Source organism: Coturnix japonica, chromosome 4 (genome assembly GCF_001577835.2).
Source record: "Coturnix japonica isolate 7356 chromosome 4, Coturnix japonica 2.1, whole genome shotgun sequence".
Lineage (NCBI taxonomy): Eukaryota > Metazoa > Chordata > Aves > Galliformes > Phasianidae > Coturnix > Coturnix japonica.
In genome coordinates, this window is record NC_029519.1 from 62971808 (window position 1) to 62990110 (window position 18303).

The 18303-nt window shown below is 38.7% G+C and overlaps 1 protein-coding gene across 9 annotated transcripts in view; it reads right to left on the bottom strand.

Annotated features, from left to right (window-relative positions):
• Window positions 1–18303, bottom strand: part of TBC1D1 (TBC1 domain family member 1) — an 89861-nt gene that overhangs the window by 39219 nt on the left and 32339 nt on the right. For all 9 annotated transcript variants that reach the window (XM_015862492.2, XM_015862491.2, XM_015862493.2 and 6 more), the window contains 5 exons: window positions 8844–9377; window positions 5760–5849; window positions 3220–3324; window positions 2264–2396; window positions 771–862 (listed from right to left, as the gene is read on the bottom strand). In XM_015862492.2, coding sequence (XP_015717978.1) covers window positions 771–862; window positions 2264–2396; window positions 3220–3324; window positions 5760–5849; window positions 8844–9377 — 954 coding nt within the window. The remainder of the gene's footprint in view (window positions 1–770; window positions 863–2263; window positions 2397–3219; window positions 3325–5759; window positions 5850–8843; window positions 9378–18303) is intronic.

Genomic DNA, 18303 nt, shown 5'->3' on the forward strand with positions numbered 1-18303 from the left:
ATTAAAAAATATGTATCCTGGTTAAAACATACGAAGCTCTATGAACAAAATTTCAGTTGCTCCAACTCAAAAGAGCAATGAAAAAAGATATGCAGGAGAGATATTTTACCATTGGTTTAACCAAGTTCATTGCTTGCAGAGTCTTACAAGAAGCATTAACAAGATCCTTAAAACATGTACAGACTACTAAGAAGGCAACAGTGCCTGCTTGCTGCTATATACAAACAAATTGAGTCACTCCATAGAGCAACTTCCAAATTTGGTACTGGATGAAAAATTACCACATGGAAACAAAGACGGAGACTGGAATGACTCAAAACAGGAAGGAAACAGTATTAAAAAAGTTTGAAGTTTCATAATCTAATGTGACATGCCCAGTGGCATTGCTTTTAATGTTCATCATCCATCTTAAATATTCAGTTAGTTGAACGAGTATTAAGATGTTGGTTAACTTTTATGCAGGACATTTTCTGATCTGAGAATGTTATAGTAATTTGTTTTGGTCATTCTCAAAGTTGAAGATTCTCAAAGCACGGGTTACTGCCTTGACTCACTAAAAAAAAAACAAACCACATGCGGTTTCCCCTCAGTGAAAACTTAACATATGAAAAGAATAAAAAGAAGAAATATGAGACAGTTTCAAGGTAGAAAATATATCAAAAATGATACAAAACATAAAGCCCAAGTTAATCGATAGTTTATGATATAAATCCAATGAATACTTCTCAAAAAAAACCCAAATAATTTTCAACCTTTACATAATAGCTTACCTTAACCTCTTCAAAAACAGAAGCCTGCTCCTGGCTATTTAGTGTTGTTAGATGCTTTTGTAGTTCTAGTTTAGTCTTAGAAGGGTGTAGCCCTAATAAGAGGAAAAAAATTGGTAGAAATAAACAATTGCAGAAATATGTATACAATGAAAGCTAAAGCCCATAATTACCAATTTTTTTTTGAGCTGACCCTTTGCAGCAATTTCATAAACAGTAATGAAAAAGAATGGTAGGTTAATCTAAAGCTTCTACTGAAGATGACTTTAAATGAGGGACACGAACTCCTTGCAACAAGATTTATTGAGCACAGACCAGGATTACACTCTCAGCTGGTCTAGAAGGTTCCATCACCTCACAAAACAAAATTAACTCACAACCTAAAGCACTTTCATAGACTATTTTGCTGCTGTTTTTATTCAGTAACTGCCTGGATTTTGGTTGCTGTATAAACATATTTTCCATCAGATTTCTCCAATTTGTAAGCCTTAAGACTCCTCTGAAAAAGAGCAAACTTACTGCATATCAGCAAAGAAGTTATTTGTTTCTTGCTGAGAATATTTACTGACAGCCTAAACCCGACTACTTTCCCATTCAGATTATTTATTTTCCTGCTCTCATCCTGGGTTGAGTTTCTTCCTTTTATTTTCCGTAGAAGAACAGCAAACCACCAACAGTATTTTGTACTTCAGTTTCTGATCATAGTGTTTCTCCTTCAGAAGCAGGTGATACAATTAAAGACATTAAGATTCCTTTGCACTGAAGAATTCTCCCAAAAACTGATTGCTAGCTGAAGGCCAAAACAGAGTTCAAAGTGGTTTTGGAGGTCCTCCAATTTCATCAAAATTAATACCGGATGGTTTTTAGCCCATCAAGCTACTTCTGTGATCCAGTAAGCTACTGTTGCCCTCTAATCACCCCAGAAATCATTTAAATGAACAAAGCCTAATGGTGAAATTTGCTGAAATGCAAATAATTATCTGTTTTGTTCTTTGGTCTTAAACTTGTTTTCTAGGCTATAATTGCTTTTCACAAGGGAGCACAGATTAACACAAACATGCAAATTCAAAACTCAATGATTCATACTTAGTGGCTCTGTAATGCCATTACCTAACCAGATTCAACAGGACGGCAGGTTATTGCAGTATGTATACTTGAGAGGTTTCTTACCTGCAATTTGCTGTATTAGTATAGCTAATTGTGCTTGGCTACTTGCAATTCATTCACATTTAAACTGTTAATTTGTTTTCAAAAATCAAGTGAAATACAAGACGAGAGCTTAGATGATTTGAAAGTTCTTACTAGGCTGCAGATAACTTTATACAACAGTTCTCTGTATAAGGGAGACTCATGCTCCATTTTTCTTCCCCCACATCTGAAGTTCTATTTAAGCATTCATTTCCCTACAGCTTCACATATAAGACAGTACACCAATGGAATTGTTAGGAAAAAATAACAAAGCCAAACAACTGACCATAGAATTATTTAAACCCCACCTTCTATCTTTTCACAGAGTTTATGCAAGCTTTGCAGAGGACACGTTTCGCAGAGCTGGGGTTGTGCCTTGGAAGTTTGTTGCACAGCAGCTACAGTAAAAGCCTGTTTCAATGTCATCATGATTTCATCAACCTGAAAAAGAACATAGTGCAAATGAACAATTTCACTTCTTCACAGAGCTTCTCTTTTCCCTAACACAAACCCAACTGTCATTCAGAATAACACTGCTGTTTGGGAAGGTGCGTATGCGAAGCAAATAGGAGTTGTTTATGCAAAGAAACAGCACAGGAACTCATAAGCACAAAAAAAACTTATTGTGAAGCCATTTCTTCCAGGCTAACAACTTTTATTTTTGTGGTATAGTAATAGACACTGCTTCTATCTGGAAATATTTTCTTGTATATGATTAAAACAGAGTAGACCTCATTGTGACCTTCCAATATTTGAAGGGAGCATATAAACTGGAAGGAGAATCACTGTTTACAAGGATAGATAGTGAAAGGACAAGGGGGACTAGTCTTAAACTGAGACAGGGGAAGTTTAGGTTAGATATTAGGAGGAATTTTTTTCATACAGGGTGGTGACACGCTGCAACAGGTTGCCCAAGGAGGTTGTGGATGCCCCATCCCTGAAAGCATTCAAGGCTGGGCTGGATGTGGCTCTGGGCAGCCTGGCCTGGTGGCTGGCAACCCTGCACATAGCAGGGGTGTTGAAGCTAGATAAGCACAGATAAGCACTGTGGTCCTTTTCAACCCAGGATTCTATGGGAAAACAAAACAAAACAAAACAAAACAAACAAAAAAAAAAAACAACAAAAAACCCCACAAAAACTAAAGCGTACTGCAGTTGTGAGGCACCAGACTGACCCATAGCACAGAAGCACAGCCATAACATAGATGATCTTCAGGAAAATATAGAACACAAGATGACATTAGGTCTCTCTTCTTTCACTTACCAGTGCTTCATCTGCACACTGAAACACGTAGCAAACAAAGTGGAAGCCTCCATTTTCTGAAGACTCTCTGCAGATGAATCCAAAGTGATCCACGTGTCTAATTCCCTACCACAAAAATAACAGGAATAAAGTAGTCCATTTAAGTGTTTTGTATCTGTTTTTTTTTCCTATTAAAAAAAGCACGTAAGGACAAAAGGATAGCAAATACATCACGTATCTATGTTGCAGCTACATTAAAGTCATAAGGTCATTTTAAAAAGTCTCCTCTGTTACGGAACCCTCATCACTTTCTAAAATTTCACTTGTAAGATGCTTCGTTTTATTGCAAATGGGGTCAGTTATAGATCCACTGGAAAACACTCACAAGGATAAAGAAATACTACTCAATATGTATTTTACTTAACGTTGGAGACAGCACTGGAGGAAGGCTTGCTCTATCCTTTTTCCCTTTTGCTTAAGTAGACACAATTGTTTTACATTTGTAAGAGCAAATATAGCAACAGTGAAAAATCGATACACATATATAAATTAAGTCTAAAAGCCTGGCTATTTACAAATGAAAATGGTTTAATGTATAAAAAATGAATCACGGAAACATTATTGCTTCTAAAAGGCATGCAATGTCAGGTGTAATCTACTTGTACAGTAGACAAGCATTGCCTCCTGCTAAAATGCTAAGGAAGTTACTCAGTTGCTGGGATTTTTTTTCTTTTAGGAAATGATTTCCAGATGAGTGAGATCAGGTCATACCTGTGCATGTCTCCTTAGCGCACAATTTGTGGTTAAACCTTATGATGCACGCCACAGTAGCATCACACACTCTCCAGCAACTCAAACATTTCATCATTCAATATACTAACAATAAACCCTCAAAGCATGACAGCTGAATAAAGGAATATGATACATATAAACACCCAGTTTCTCAGAATGTGATGTTTACACATAGACAACAAAGGCTTTATCACACAAACATCAAGCATTAATATACCACGAGAACAAACAGATCAGGACACTGAAATAATATCAATTCCTCAGTTTCTCTGGCTCTAGCTCCACTGGGTGACCAAGCTAAAGCACTTTAGGGAGGCACAAAAGGGCTGATACAAATTTCTGTGCCCTTTCTTTAACAACCCTGCCCATGGTCCTTCTCCTGAAACCCAATCACTGCAGTGGAGGAAGCCTACGTGGGATCACAGCCCTGCTCACAGAATTGCAAGGTACCAGCAACAAGCAATTGCTCTCAACTGTTTCAGACCAGCAATCTCTGACACTGCCCTAGGCTCACATACTTCTTCCTACTATTTCTAATATCTTACTGGTGAGATATTCTGGACATTCTGGAAATTATGCACTGGTTCTGAGTTCCCCTATAATTTATCTCCAGTGCCTCCAAGAAAAGGTTAATTAAGAAGGCTCTCGTACAACCAAGATAAATAGGTAAGATAGTTCTGGTTATTCTTCTGAAATTTGCATTCTTAGGGTAAAAGCCCTTGGATCTGCAGCACAGGATCTACACTCATCGAGCTAACACAGGATCTGCCCAACCACTCATGCTTCAGACAGGAGGGACTGACTTAATCAGACCTGCCTCCTACTTCCCTGAAAGGCATGAGAGTCTGCCGGCCTGCAGGGCATGGCATGAAGTCTGTCTCACTAACTGCTGCCTAGGGAAAGGGCTGAAGGGAACATGGGGATAACGATTTCTTTCTGCCATCAAGGGGTTCTCTTCAAAGCTCTTGATCTGACATCATGCAAACTAGTGAATTTACTCTGAAATTTTTAGAATAGGTACATATATATCTAATGATGAAAGCTTTCCTCATCAGTTTATTAAGAAAAAAATATCACAAAACAAATAAGCTAGAATTATAGCAAATAATAGTCCTAACATTTAAAAATGCGTACATAAACCTACTGCAAACCTTCCAGCAAGATATCCTCTAACTATTTTGACTGCAAAGCACTGAGGAGAATGCCTCCATGCAAGTAAGAAAGTGCTAAATAGCATAAGTACGAGGAGGCTCTGAAATATGCCTTCTCTCACTGCAACACACACACTATCTCTGCACTGCAGACTGTTGTCTTTTACTCACATATAATTTATGCTCTTGAAAATTAGATTTAGAGCTATTTTTCAGAGAACTCATAAACTCTTTGTCCCCTCTCACTGTCAGTCCTTGAAAACTACAGTGATACAACTCAGAAAATCACAGATTTGCATAACTGTCAATAAAGCCTGCTGAAATGGCAGCCAGAGATTAGCAAGTTGTTTCTTCTAACTTGTATTATTCATCCAGCAGACAGGGAAGTGAGCCTTTATCTCAGAAATTACAATGCAAAACACAAGGAAAGAATGACAGTCTGACAGCATTACTTGTAAACAGCAATTACTGCAATCATGTGGGCAAGAAGCCATTTGAAAAGCTTGGAGAGAAATACATAAGGATTCACAAGCAGAGAACATATAGAAAGTGCAGAATATATACACACATTTCTTATTTATTTATTTACTTTTAGAAAGAATACATGTCCAATCTTACCTGAGAACAAAACGATATTTCTTTAAAGCTTTTCTCAATTGCTACTTTTTTTGTGTCAGGACTGATGAGGTAAACTTCAGACTGGCCAATCTAATTAAAAACATAAATAAAAAACAACAAAATGGTAACAAGTAACATTAGAATTACTTTTTTTCTCATTACAAAATTATTTCCTGGACAAAATCTCTAACTTTATTCTAGCTGTACTTTTAAACCAATTAGTGAATTATTACTCAATAAGGAAAGAATAAACAACATTTGTTTGGCATTTAGAGCACTGCACGCTACTGAAATCTGATTTAATTTCACATTTGAAACATGAGATTGAGAACAGTGATTAATTAGATGACTGTAATGTTATACCACAAGCAATTCATTTCACACTGAGAAATTGTATTAACACTCTTGTCTTAGTTTCTACAGCCTTGGCACACACCATATTACAAAAGCTACTGAACAAAATCCCCCCAAATTTAAACCCATATGTGTGTCTCTGGCTGTATTCCACTCCATTTATTTTCTTACTGGAGGGAAGAAGGAGTTGGATTTTATTTATTTAAAGATACTCACAACATCTAATTTAAAGGCTCTAACCATAAAAATGAAGTTACTGGAGTGTATCTTCTAATCTGTAGGCCATTTGCACAGCAGTGACTCAAGAGCTGATGCAAACTTTTGATGGTTGAAGGCTTTTTATAAGGTTTATATTTTATTGTTTCTCAACTCTCAGCATTAACTTTCTAATATTTTAACAGATTATGTTCAGACTTCTAACACTTCCCAGCACATCATAAAGTCTGCTAAGTCTTGTATTAGATTTTAAAAAAGAATCCTGATCCATTCACAGCTTGACTTAGACAAACTTGCTGAAGCTTCAACACATATTAAACCCCAAAGAATCAGTGTCACCAATACACCTGCAACTTCATGAAGATGTGGGAGGGAGAATCCTGCGTGTGAAAGGACAGAGTGAGATGTGCCACCTCGTGGTATCTAAGAGCAGCCCTGCATATTTGCCTTCCACCTCCTCCTTCACTTCAGCCCAACACAACCATTTTCTCTGATAGCCTACTGGTTTTCTTCAGGGTCCACAGGGCTGACCACGTGGGTGTTCTAAGGGTTATTCCTTCTCATGCCTATTCAGGAGCCAACCCCTCTGCCTTCCCCTTCCTGAGACTCACTCTTAGCATAGCCCCCAAAATGCCTTTCGTATTTGGTCACAGAGCAGTGGAAATCATCAGAAATGAGCTGAATACTATTAAAACAAAACAAACAAAAAAGCCAAAGAGAATGGCTAGGGAAGCAGTGATTTAGCAGAGGGTTGTTAGAGTTAGGGTACGATGGTTAGGCTGCGGTTGGACTTGATGATCTTTGAGGTCTTTTCCAACCTGAGTAATTCTATGATTCTATGAACCAGGTCAAGAGAGTTAGCAGATGGCTGATCCAAACATTTTTCACACCTCATAAACCAGACTCTCTTACAGGTTTGGGAAAAAACGAAATTTCTTTGACTGAGAAGATACAAACAATTGTTTTTCTCTGACTATGTAGTTACTTGTGATCATTTCTTATGTAGCCACACACTAACTGATGAGCAAAGATGAAAACCTGTGCATGTCATAGGCATACTCAAAAACTGATGAATGTGGGGGCTATCCATGGACCCAGCTACACCACAAGCTCAAGGGTCACAAAGCAGGGTTACTTTACTTCCTTATATTTAGCTAATTTCAGGCCAGCTAAATGGCAAAATAACCACAACGGGGCATACCAAAACAATATATTTCCAGGCAAAAAAGCAAACTGAGACAGAAAGTCAGAGCAGCAAAGCTGCACAATTTGTAAATGAGGCTATCAGAAGGTGACTGATGTTATGTCCAAGCTGGAGCTGCATGCCTCTCCAAGAACTGCTGTATCTGTTTAATATAATGTAAAAATGTACTCACTGGAGCAAGAGGACCTGGACCCAAATATGCCCACCTCTAATCTTACTGATTCTAAAATAGGTATATGAATTAATAATGGAATTATTACTATTATCTTATTATAAGGGTCATTCACATCTTCTGTGTGAAATACCTGCTCAGGAAAAGGTAAAGATGGAATTGTTTTTACTAAAGCACAAAATTTCACTCCATCTTCTTCCATTCCTCTCTCTGCTACCAGCCTGACACAAGTAAACTGAAGTTTTTAACCACATATTGCTAACTACATCTCTTAATGTTACCTTTTACAGACATACAACTTTGGCAATCTTCATTCTAGCAGCAGCTCTCTTCCTCTCCTCCTAAAAAATGCTGTTACTGTTCCTAAAAACTCCCACCCCCAAAAGTAGCGGACAGATCTGAGATGAGCTCATAACAGACAGCTGCAGTACGGTCAGCTCCAGATTTGTATTACAAGATATTATGTAATACACAACATGATAAGTAAATTATCAATCAGAAGGATTACAAGAAGGAACATATAGCACAAACCGTTACTTCTTTCTAAGGTCTTGAAAAGATGCTTTCACTGCTTACCCATCATGGTAAGCCACAGAAAAGCAACACAACAGCATATGTAGTGTGGAGTAGGGGAGGGAGAGAGTCACCATGTTACTGCATCATTATACAGACATTAGGAAGTTGGAAAGCCTTCATAAATTATGCTGCTTATCACAGGACATAAATTCCATTAGCCCACACCACATCGTGGTTTATTCCTTCTGCCCTAGTTGCAAGTAATTCATTCACCTGTAAATTTATATCTTCTGTTAATAGCCAGAGTAACTACACATGCTCTGTTGCAATTGTGTAACTAGAATCTAACTTCCTTCTGTGCTCTAGAAGGTTGTCTTTAGAGGCCCAACTTGTTAGATAGTGCTGTTTTAAATTATGTAGAACAAAGCTATTTTGCTATAAAATAATTTATACTGACAAGTAACACTTTATAAAGAAGTAGGCAAGTTTAGTTTTAGCTCTGGTAACTGCAATTAAGTTATTAAAGAAGTAACTGCCATCTGCAAGAAAAAAAGCCCTGCTGTTTGTCATTCCAAACTCCAAGATGTGAGAACACCACCATTAGCTGCAAATCTTGCTTTACCGTAAACAACATTGTCCTGTTTTCTGCAATGTCTGTTGGCTGCACAACACTGTGTCCATAGATAAGTTGACTTTTTAGGTTTAGCGAAATGGCATCTTCTTCAAAAGACCTGACAAAGCTGTTACTCCTATGGCTTCCCTCTTGAAAATCCTTCTTAAAAGCCAGGGAACGAAGTCCGGGTTGGGAAAAGGATTTCCTAATTGGCCTTTTCTCCTCCTCTTCACCCATCAAGGGCTGGAAGACAGACCGAAATTTGTTGCTGAAAGAGAAGCCTCCGGAGTTATTGGCAGTTTCATGTTGTTGGGATGAGGAGTTGGAATCTGATTTTTTTGTACAACTCGCATGATTAAATTTCTCGATGCATTCATCTATGAGAGCTGGGGGTGCATTTTTATGTGCTACAGTCACACGACCACAGAACAGAACCTCAAACTTTTTGGCAAAAGGGTCTTCAATATCTGAAAGATTATTCTGAAACTCTTCTTGACGAGCAATTTTTCCAGCTTGTCGAATAGAACTTATAATCTCAGGCACCTGTAAGAGGAAAAACAAATCCACAAAATTAGCATCTTGTGCTTCATGACAAGCAAGTTGCAACACTAAGAGGGGCTCCCTGCTGTAAGTGTTCTTAACTGTTTTTACTTTCTGAAAGACCAACCCAAAACGATCCTGTATTTCTCCAACAGATCTATTTTATAATAAGACACTGACTAGATTAGTTGCCCATTTGTTTCCCCATCAAGAGTTCAGCATCACCTACGTGTTATCAGAAGAGCATTGCTGGTGTCTGGTGATGTTGAACTGTTCTGATTCACCTGAGACAAAGGTCCCTCTGCAGCACGTGCTGCTGCCACAGGGTCATGACCATTGGCTACAGTAGAGAATTCTGCCAGTTTGTTAATTCCCCCCAAATTACTTTGAGAACAAGGTCACACCAAGTGTGGACTTCCCCCATCAAAGAATTGACAGCTTACTTTACAAGTGTTTGGCTGCAGACAGCACAGAAGGAAGCTAGGGAGCAGCAGACTAAAATCTGGGGAAGCCATCTTCCCTGGGAAAGAAGGCATCTCGGAGCCTACAGAATGCACTGGAGATGCAACCTCCATCTGCTTCAGACATTTCTATGGCTTATCATAACACAACAATGTACATAAATCAACAGAGGAAACAGCAAAGGACTCAGAGGGGAAAAAAAAAAAAGCCTACACAATAAAAACTGTGTACTACAGGTGCTCACAAAGACTTCAGCGTGATCATTTGAACAAACAAGGAATCACACAATACATATAGTTAGATTTCAAACAAGAGATGATGAAATACCCAGCGTGACTCAGGAAGCATTGCCTCACCCTTGAACCATCAGCTGATCCCGTAGCCAGGACAAAGGGGAAGGTAAATGCAGGGTCACGGCTGCAGGAGGATGCTCAGGCAGCTTTGTGCTTCATTTTTTAATCATATAAAAGAAAAACTTAATGGTATAACAAACTTTTATTATCTCAAACAACATGCACTTGCTCTGTAGTCAGCTCAAAGTCCACTTCAATTCTATTCACCTCACGGTTTTTTAGCCACATAACATATTAGGATGAAAAGACCTAGTAGGCCTGCTGATGAAACCAATATTTACTATTAGGCAATCAGTGCAACATTGCCATAGCAGAAGCAGCAAGTCACCACCTCCAGTTCACGTGACACTTGCATACATTAGATGTTCACCTCTTTTCATTAATGAGGACAAGATGCTGTGGTGAATAAGAAAAGAACAAAACATTTTTTTTCCTGGAACTGATCTTGCTCACCAAAGCCTGTGCTCTTTTCACCCTCCTGTACAATTCCAGGCCTTTTATGAAGTTATCTGGAAATGAAGAATGAACACGTTTTGTGCTTCTCTGACACTGGCTCCCTCAGCAAACAGACCTGGATGCAGAGTACATGGACAGTAAGTAAATGTATTTTAAAATGGGCAAAGAATAAATCTGTGATGTGTAAATTAAATGTATCTATTTTTAATTCTTAAAATAAACCACAAGGCTCTATCCTGGCAAATGTTTATCTATCACAGATGAATTTTTTCCAGATTAAAAATCACATCACTGGGCAGTTCAAGAGGAGGTGAAGTTTGGGAGCAGCCTTCACTGCATTGACCATGAAATGATGAACTTAAGGCTTGTGAGATGAACGGAACAGGGCAGACATGATCACATGATCTTGGAGGCCCTTTCCAGTGCTGATGATTCCATGATCCTAAGCGACAGGACATGAGGAAATGGTCTTAAATTGCACCAGGAAGATCTAGATTGGAAGTTAGTAAGAATTTCTTCATAGACTGGTCAAGCATAGGAACGGGCTGCTCAGGGAAGTCGTGGTGTCCCAAGTCCTGAAGGTATTCGAGAGATGTGCAAATGAAGGACACAGTGTAGTGATAAGACAGGTAAGGTTGGACTTGCTGATCTTGAAGGTCGTTTCCAACCTAGACGAGTCTATGATTCTACAACCCTGTACTCCAGAAGAGCAGACCTGGGCCAGCTCATGGCTCTGACTGGAAGAATTCCATGGGATACTGCAGTGGAAGGAAGTGGAATCTACGGTTGCTGGTTGATTTTCAAGAATTAGCCCTTCCAAGAAAAGTTACCTCTTCTCATGGTACCCAGTGAAAAGAAAAGAGGCAATGCACACAAGCTGAAATACAGGAAATTCCACCTGAACATAAGAAAAAATCTTTTTGATTGGAAGGGTGGCCACACATCAGCACAGGTTGCCTAGAGAGGTCACAGTCCCCAGCCACTGTGATACTCAAAGCCTGACAGCACACTGCCCTGAGTATCCTGCTCCAACTGACCCTATCGTGACCAGGAGGCCCAACAAGATGCCCTCCAGAAAACAGGCCCTTCCCATCTCAGCCTGGGGGGCTGGATACCACTATCTCTACAGACACACGACTAATTGTGTCTACTCATCTGTGGCAGAAGTCTGTTGCTGACATGTATGATTTCCTTTTTCTGCATAAATTCTGTCTTCTAGAATAATTCTATTCTTAAGTGTTTTCTGATTTATTTCTCAGTATAAATATGTATTTAGTGGTAAAGATTATTCCCATAAGCAGAAAAACAACTTCTGGTAACCTAAAATTATTTCCCTAAAAATTATTCACGACTACCTAAAATTGCTTCCCTGAAACCATCAAAATAAGCACAGAACAACAACATAAGCCATGCTCAAACTTTACCAAACAGACCTCCTCATGAACCAAACAGGACCAATGAACTGAAAGTACAGCTGAAAATGAACCAAAGGAGGAGTTTCTTACCTCTAAAACTAACAATGACTGCTGAGACTATAATTTTTTTTTAAAGTTATTTCTGCTATGATTAGAATGTTTAGTTTTCAAAAGCAAAGCACAGAACTCAAACATTGAGTGCTCTTTTGATTTGATTCTTGGGTAATCACGCAAGCCATATCTACAACTTCCTGATGCCGATTTGTGTGTTGGTCAGCTCCTATGCCACGCACCAAAGCATGAGAACAATCATCTGTAAGCATGCACAGGTGAATGTGATGGCTGCCTTTAAGTAAAAAAAGACTGGACTAAGAAAAGAGTCCCTGTTTCTTTAGTACACGGTAGGTGTAAAAACAAAGCATGCCACAGTAGGGGAACCATAACATACCAGCTGGCCAGGACTGGGGGAGGGGGGGGGAGAAGAAAAAAAGAAAAAGTTGGGATGATCTTAGATGCAACAAAGTCTTTGTAACTACAGAGGTATAAAAATACTCTGCTATTTCATATTTTTATTTGCATTTTTAAAAAGACTGCAAGAAATCTTTTATTTTAGGAGTCTGGTATTGACTGAAAAGCAATAGGTTTGCTTTCAACATACTTTAAACAGAGCACTTCCTAAATCACCAATAGTGGTCAATGACCTTTTTTTGAACTGTTGTTTTTTTGTTTTTTTTTTCCCACTCAGTGGACGTGAATCTTATCCTTTTTAGATCTGAAGTGTGTTAATTTATAGATTTCACTGATTTAAAAAAATGCTGTGAGACTGCAGAGTTATTTCTTATAGAATCACTGAATAATTTAATATGGAAGCAACTTCTGAAGGTGCTGTTACCCAACCCCATAGGCTCCTGGTCCCAAGGAGAAACCTACTGCTTCCACAAGTCATGGCATCATCAGCCAGGATTTCCTCTGTGACAAGTCTCGCCTACTTGTATTTAGCTCATTATCTGGTTAAACACATAGAACAACTACAGTCTTTAATCTCCCACCAAAACTTTAAAAAGACATATTCAAAACAATAGAATTTCCTTACATTTTAACATAAGTTAAAGGTAGATAAGATAAACTTTTCAAGTTCATTTTCATTTTAGTGAAAGACCTTTTATATTCAGGTCTTATCTTAAGTGACTTCATGGCATTTTATTAGACTGCCTGGAATCTGCTCTACAGCTCCCTTGACCTCAATGACTTTCTCTAGTCACTAACTTCAACTCTTATTTTTCAAATGTTCAGTTCTTTGGACTACTTTAATTACCAGCTTTCTTCTACTATTTGCTGACTTTTATGCCTCCCACTAAGATTTAATACAGAAAGAGAGGCAGAAAGTTTACAGTTCCTCTATGCCCTGGATGACGACAATGCCTTTCAAGCTTCCACCACTTTATTTTTATGTACGTAAGCACGCTGTGGTTCCCATCAAAGCAGCACTTGTGCCAAGGACTTCAAATCTGTGGGTGCATGGAATCACCTTTGCTCCATGATTTCATGTCTCAAAGTGTTTGACCCAAAATCTTACCGCTGTACGCACTCTACTCATCTTATTAACAACTAACTTGCTTCTTTCAGCAACTTTACCAGCTGTGTATATTACTGTATCTCACAGTTCTGCACCTACCACCACCAGAAGTCAGTTTTAACTGCATGGGTTCAAAGCAGAAGGGAAGCAGCATAACAATGATCAATAATGGGCAGCATCATCTACCTGTAGGTGTGGTTTGCTTTGTTAGTACTTGAATGGGCATTACACAGAGCGCTGGGGCTGACTCAAGTTTTTCCAGGATGTATGCAGGAAGCTGATGAAGAAGAATGCACTAAAAATGTTCTGTATGGGGCAGAAAAGAGTCATCTGCATAAATCTAGACCCTTTCGACCTGGCGACTGGTGGCTGAGTAATACTAGCACACTTGGAAGTAAGTGACACAGCTACCACCAAGAGTGGAGCTCCACATAGCCCATGGCCCTTACAGTTAACATGTTATCATCCAAGTCAGAAGTGTGACAATACTTCCTATGGGTTCACAAATTGCCAACTATAGCAGACAGACGGATCATGCATGGCATGCTGACTCTATCACGTTTGCTTTATCACAGACAAATCTCATCTTCAGAAGCCTCTTTGTAGCTCCTTAGACTAATGGAAATAGTTACACTTTGGCAGAGTAAGACCATTTGGAGAACATTCCACTCAATTTAAATAGACACACACAACACACAAAATTCCTTTCTAAAAAACAGGATCTGCAGAAAGCTTTTATAGATTATCGTAAACAAGTTCAGAAATAGAGCATAACTGTACTCAATGTTCTAGCAAAACTGGACCAATCTATTAGTGGTGGTGTTTCCTCCCTGTGAGATGCATCATTTTGTTGACACATTTGAAAGTCCTTTTTTTTTAAAGCAAGTCAACAGGTATTTCAAGTAACAGGTTAACATATCCACAGCACTACCTTCCCCATCATTTGTTTCAAAGTTTTCTTACCATACAATTTTACAAATGAAATGACAATTGAAGATGTAACAGTCACTAGTGGTTATACCTGAAGGATTCCCGGCCCACATTTCACAAAGTGACTACTTAGCATGAGGTCAATAACAGTTGTAAAGCAATAGCTAGAAACACCTGCGCTCATTCATTATAAACAGACATTAAATCTTATTATTTTTGGTAGTGGAGGCAACTCACTTACAGGGTTGAGAAAGGCTTAAGGCAGAGCTGGAGGCTCAGGATGGGTAACAGGAGGAATCCTATTCTTAGATGGTTATAAATGGAAAGAGTCAGTGGTGACACTTGAAAGTTTTCAGAACAGGTTTTTTACTTTTTATTTTTTAACTGAAATGTAAAAAACAACAGAATCTAAAACAGGAAATGTGTTACTGAGAACATTTTTGGGGGAGAAAGAAAACCATCAGGTTAAATTCGAATAGCACAACAGAAATCAGGTTATCTCCCTGTTTCATTGGCTCTCAAGCTTTTATTGCAGTTAACAAAGTAGGTACAACTGGCAAAATAGGGCAAATTTCAAACAATAATGAGCCTCAAATTGTTCTGTCTCTTTTAGCAATATCCAAACTACGAACAAGAAGTGAAGAAAACTTGAGTTGTCATATATCCTCATTACAACTGAAGTTACTTCTAATACAAGCCTCTTAGGCAGCTGATTCAAATGAGAATCAGAAGTCCCCCTCCTCCTCCAGAGTTTTATATGGAAGTTTCACTGGGGAAGGAAATGCTATGAACAACTTTGACTGGCGCAATGTCCAAGTTAATCTGTGTTGCTCTACTTGCAACAGAGTTAAACAGCATCTCTTGCTCTGCCAACACAGTCAAGTGACGGATGAGAAAGCCCCACAGTCCTCCTCCCTAGGACAGTTTGGGGTAGAATGTGATGTTTTTCATGGGAAGAACCTTTTTTCAGACAGTAAGTTTACTTATAGAGGCCCCAAGGGAACCAGAGTGCAGAAGGCAATAAGCTTCTTTCAGGATTCTGCTGAACTGGTACGAATTGCAAGCGAACCAATTTGCTCTTGGAGAAACATGGATTTGCTGCTTTGTTGTGTAATAACAGATTGCAGCTGCCTCAGGTCAACTCACATATGAGCAAGACTGGAAAGCAACAGTTAATCTTCCTACTGACATCCACTTCACAAGGGAGAACACCTTGAAAACAATCCAATTCCCACCTCAGAAAAGTAGTTAGATTTTAAGTCACCTTCTCATGTGACAAGTTACTGTGAGCAACAAACATTATTAAACCTTGTTAGCTACATAGCTCTGGGAAATCCACATATATGGTTTCTAGCTGCTGGTTGTGCTTTTGTTTTGTTTTGTTTCTAAGGTACATTGTAAATCATCACAAATAGCATATTTGTTTCAAATTTACTTCATTTGAAAATGAAAACTGGAATTAGGTATTTGCCAGCCTTTGTTTCCTATACAAATGGTCTTCTTCATAACAGCCAGGTAATTTACAGAACTAACAAAGGTTGAAGTTTAATACAGTTCATGCTAATGATTTTGAGCAGTCATTCCTAATGCAGCAGAATGCAAAAGGAGGAAAACCAGTATAAAAACATACCTGAATAACCCCCAAAACCTAACAAGACCCTTAATAAACTAGGAACATACAGGAAAATTCTTAAAAAGCTACAGAATTAGGCTCTACTTTGAATTATGAACCAACCAACACATAGAAAGCATACTGACTTAGTGTTATTTATTCAGGGCTATTCAAACTAAAACATTTATTATACAATTTTAATGAAAACCGCTCAGCATTTTGTGAAGAAATTTAGCTACAGTAGGACAGGTCATGGTTCCAAGTCCCCTGGAAATAGCTTCTAAATCATTATCAAGAAGACTCCACAATGCAGTGCTTTCCTAAATACTTTCTGCACTTGTGGAAAGCTACTGACGCAATGTTAATAGGCAGCAATATGAACAGAAAGCTATTTACTCAAGATCCTCCCCATTAAGATATAGCCAGATCACATTAGGGGAATTTGCTAATTTTTCCTCCAAAGAATCATGCAATCATTGTCCTAAAAAGCAAGTGCTTCCAATTCCTGTTGACAATAAACACATTACCATGTAAAACCTATTATGCCAAGTTAAAAAACCTACTGTACCAAGAGCACCTGCCTGGGCTTTTGCTGATTGACAAGGCAGCCAAGCATGGACAGTCAAAAGTGAATTTGCATGACCCACAGCAAAACACAGATGTCACTGCTCTTTTTAGATAAAGCTGCACATTCAGCCCTACATGGACAGAAGTTGTCAAAACATTGATAAAAGGTGCCCCCAGAACAAATGGAGCTAAAGGCTCATTCCTGACAGCCATCCCTAAGACAAGCCAGAACGTCATCCTAGAAATACCTAAGAACAAGAAGATAGATTTTAGCAATGCTTCTGGATTATGGAACTGGTTCCTCTTGCTGTTCTGTGTTTGATGCTACAAGATTGCTATTCTAAACCTACCCAGTTTCTTCCAGAAGTAAATTTTCCTTTTATTTATTTATTCATTCCCCCTCCATGAACCCCCCTCTCTTTTCCTCTGGAAAAGGCTGAGTTCCTTTAGAAAATGGAATGGTAACTATCAAATGGATGACTACCAAACACTGAATTTAGCTAAGCTGGATAATTCACACGGCTACACCCCTTTCACTGTGACTGAATTCTGACCTTCACAGTGTTTCCAAAGTATTCTATACTTAAACACTTACTCACCAAGGAAACACAGAAGCGAGTGGTAAGCATTCCACATTTCTAAAACAGATGTCACTGACTTAAAGTCCCCACATAAAGCTGGAGGGAGACACAAGGATGATTCCCTATGGGTCGTGCTAAGAACCAAGCTGAAGGAGAGCAGGAAGGAAAGGAAGAAAAGTTTTCAAGGAAAGACGATGCACGTGTTGCTTTCTTTGACTCAAAGAATGACGTCAGCCACAGGGACTGCTGCTATTTCAGCCACACCTAATACACAAGTGGACTGGGCTCTTCTGTGTTTGCTCTGGGTAACTACCAATAGAGTTCTAAGGACAGATATATCTGACACATCACTGTCTAAAATATCAAAACACTTCTATTAGAACTCCTTCTCCATGGTTTGCTTTTAGGGAGATTGGAAGCTATAAAAAGGTCCAAAGAAAAAAAATCAGCATTAAACATTTATAGAGCACTAACCATCTACATTGCCATGTCAGCACTTCAGGGAACTCACCTCACTGGTACTATGGTAGTTTACAGGTCCCATTGGTTTGCTAATAAAAGTATGACTTTTAGTTACAGAGGTCCTCGAAATAAACACAAAGAACTAAAATATATATATATATTTGCTTGAAAATGCAAGAGGCTGTTCAGCTCAGCGCTGCCATTTTCAGTAGCTGACACTGTGCCTGCGTAACTGCACACAGAGTCTGCTCCCCTCAGCCCTGCAATTTCACAGGCAATCTGTACCTGAAAATCCTGTTTGGTTACTGCATATCAAAGACTCCCCCTGGAAGAAAATAAAATAAAAACCAACACTTTTTTGATGATGCTGTAAAGGCACAAAGAAAAAGTCCAAAGTCAACAACTTCTGAGTTAGGAAATACTTCAGCAAAGGTGAATTTAATGCATTTTTGAATAGCACTATCAACATTTACACTTAAGAGCACATTATCCTTGTAGTGGATGGAGATGTATGC